A 1,785-nucleotide genomic window follows, 5' to 3' on the forward strand; every position below is an offset into this window, starting at 1 on the left:
GTCAGGTCAGGTCGGTCATGGTGGTGTTGACCATGGTGGTGTTGACCATGGTGGTGTTGACCATGGTGGTGTTGACCATGGTGGTGTTGGCCATGTTGGTCAGGTCGGTCATGGTCAGGCCAGGTCAGTCATGGCCGTGTTGGTCATTGTGAATAGACTAGTAAATAGTCTAGTGGATAATCAAGTGAATAATATAGTGAATGATTTAGTGAATGATTAGTGAATAATTTAGTGAATGATTTAGTGAATGATTAGTGAATGATTAGTGAATGATTAATGAATAATTTAGTAAATGACTGGTGAATGATTTAGTGAATGATTAGTGAATAATTAAGTAAATGACTGGTGAATAATTGGTGAATGATTAAGTAGATGATTTTGTGAATGATTTAGTAAATGATTAGCGAATAATTGAGTGAATGATTGAGTGAGAAGCCTAGTATATAATGAAGTAAATAGTCTAGTAAATACAATATCTATTGATCTTTATACCAGATCAAAAAATCAAGAAAAATCGCCACAGCATAGAGAACCTCAGTGTCCATTGGGCCCCATTGATATCCTAGTGCCTTTCGGATTATCTGGCTTGAATGGGCCTCCAGAGGCTCCCATATATGAGAGTATTGCGGAAAGAGCTTTGCCAATAGCTTTCGATGATACACCATCAGGCTCAGCCAGCCGGAAAGAATTGGAGGACTCTGGCAGGTCAACTGACTGCCTAGAGCCCCTCGGCAGACCTTGGTTGGTAGGAAGCAGGTAAAGCAGCAAGTATTGGCCTGTGGTTGAAATCGGGGCCGCCAGTCATAGTCAAAACTGTATATCATCTCCTGAAATATCTGGCAGGTCCTAGAGCCATGCAAAAATTGTCGGGTCTCCAGGATTTCCCCTGGCTGGCCATATTTCACGGATTGACCTAGATATATCAGTATTTAAATTCTAGTCTTTATATAAGGATCATAGTAGGATTAATCCTCAGGAGTAGAATCACTTACTATAGACTTGCCAGAAGCAGTAGAGACACTGATCCTCCCACCAGGTCTGCAGTCCATCTACTAGAGTTGTTACCTGCTCTATACTGGTCTGGTAGTATTGCTGGGTTTGCTGAATAGTCTTTTGATATTGGTCTGCTCGTGCCTGACAGAGATCACAGAGAGCCCAGTCCGCCTGGCAGGTCTCCAGAGCCTCATTATTAAATACCCGATAGATAGACCGCCGGCGGCAGATCTTTTCAGCCAAGTAGGCCCGGAACAGCCCCCGTTCATAGGAATCACTAGATCTGGCGATCAGGTCAGATGGTTTGACCAGGCACCAGGATGACCCTCGGTCATGTGGGCCCCTGGCTGCTCTACCTGATTCCTGCATGAAATCTGTAAATGACCAGGCACCCTGCAGGTGAATGATTAGACTGATATCTGAGAAGTCAAAACCGGCCCCAATAGCCCCAGTAGCCACAAGGATTACTGGACCTGCTTGACCTACTTGACCTGCTTGACCTGCTTGACCTGCTTGACCTGCTTGACCTGCCTGACCTGCCTGACCCTGACCTGCCTGAATGAAGCGGTCTAATTGGTCTGATTTGACCGGGTCAGGCAGATCTGCATGGAAGTAATATGTCTCCGGGTATTGGCTATGGAGAGCCTCGACGAGGGCCTTGGACATGCAGAATACAATAATCTTCAAAGGCCTTGCAGTATTCTGATTGGTCCACTCAAAATGCTTCATGAATTGAATCAGTGCCTCTGGATATTCACTGTTTTGAGATATCAGCTGAACCCCATACTGTAG

The 1,785-nt window shown here is 44.9% G+C and overlaps 1 protein-coding gene across 1 annotated transcript; it reads right to left on the bottom strand.

Annotated features, from left to right (window-relative positions):
• Window positions 1-904: 904 nt before the first annotated feature.
• Window positions 905-1,785, bottom strand: BDW43DRAFT_44765 (uncharacterized protein). The gene has a single exon (XM_032050074.1). The coding sequence runs from the start codon at window positions 1,720-1,722 to the stop codon at window positions 985-987; it is 738 nt and encodes a 245-aa protein (XP_031893653.1). The 5' UTR covers window positions 1,723-1,785; the 3' UTR covers window positions 905-984.

Source organism: Aspergillus alliaceus, assembly GCF_009176365.1.
Source record: "Aspergillus alliaceus strain CBS 536.65 unplaced genomic scaffold BDW43scaffold_138, whole genome shotgun sequence".
NCBI lineage: Eukaryota > Fungi > Ascomycota > Eurotiomycetes > Eurotiales > Aspergillaceae > Aspergillus > Aspergillus alliaceus.

Excerpts from the sequence above, each read along its gene's own strand:
- BDW43DRAFT_44765 (XM_032050074.1), bottom strand. The coding sequence starts at position 1,722 with ATGAAGCATTTTGAGTGGACCAATCAGAATACTGCAAGGCCTTTGAAG.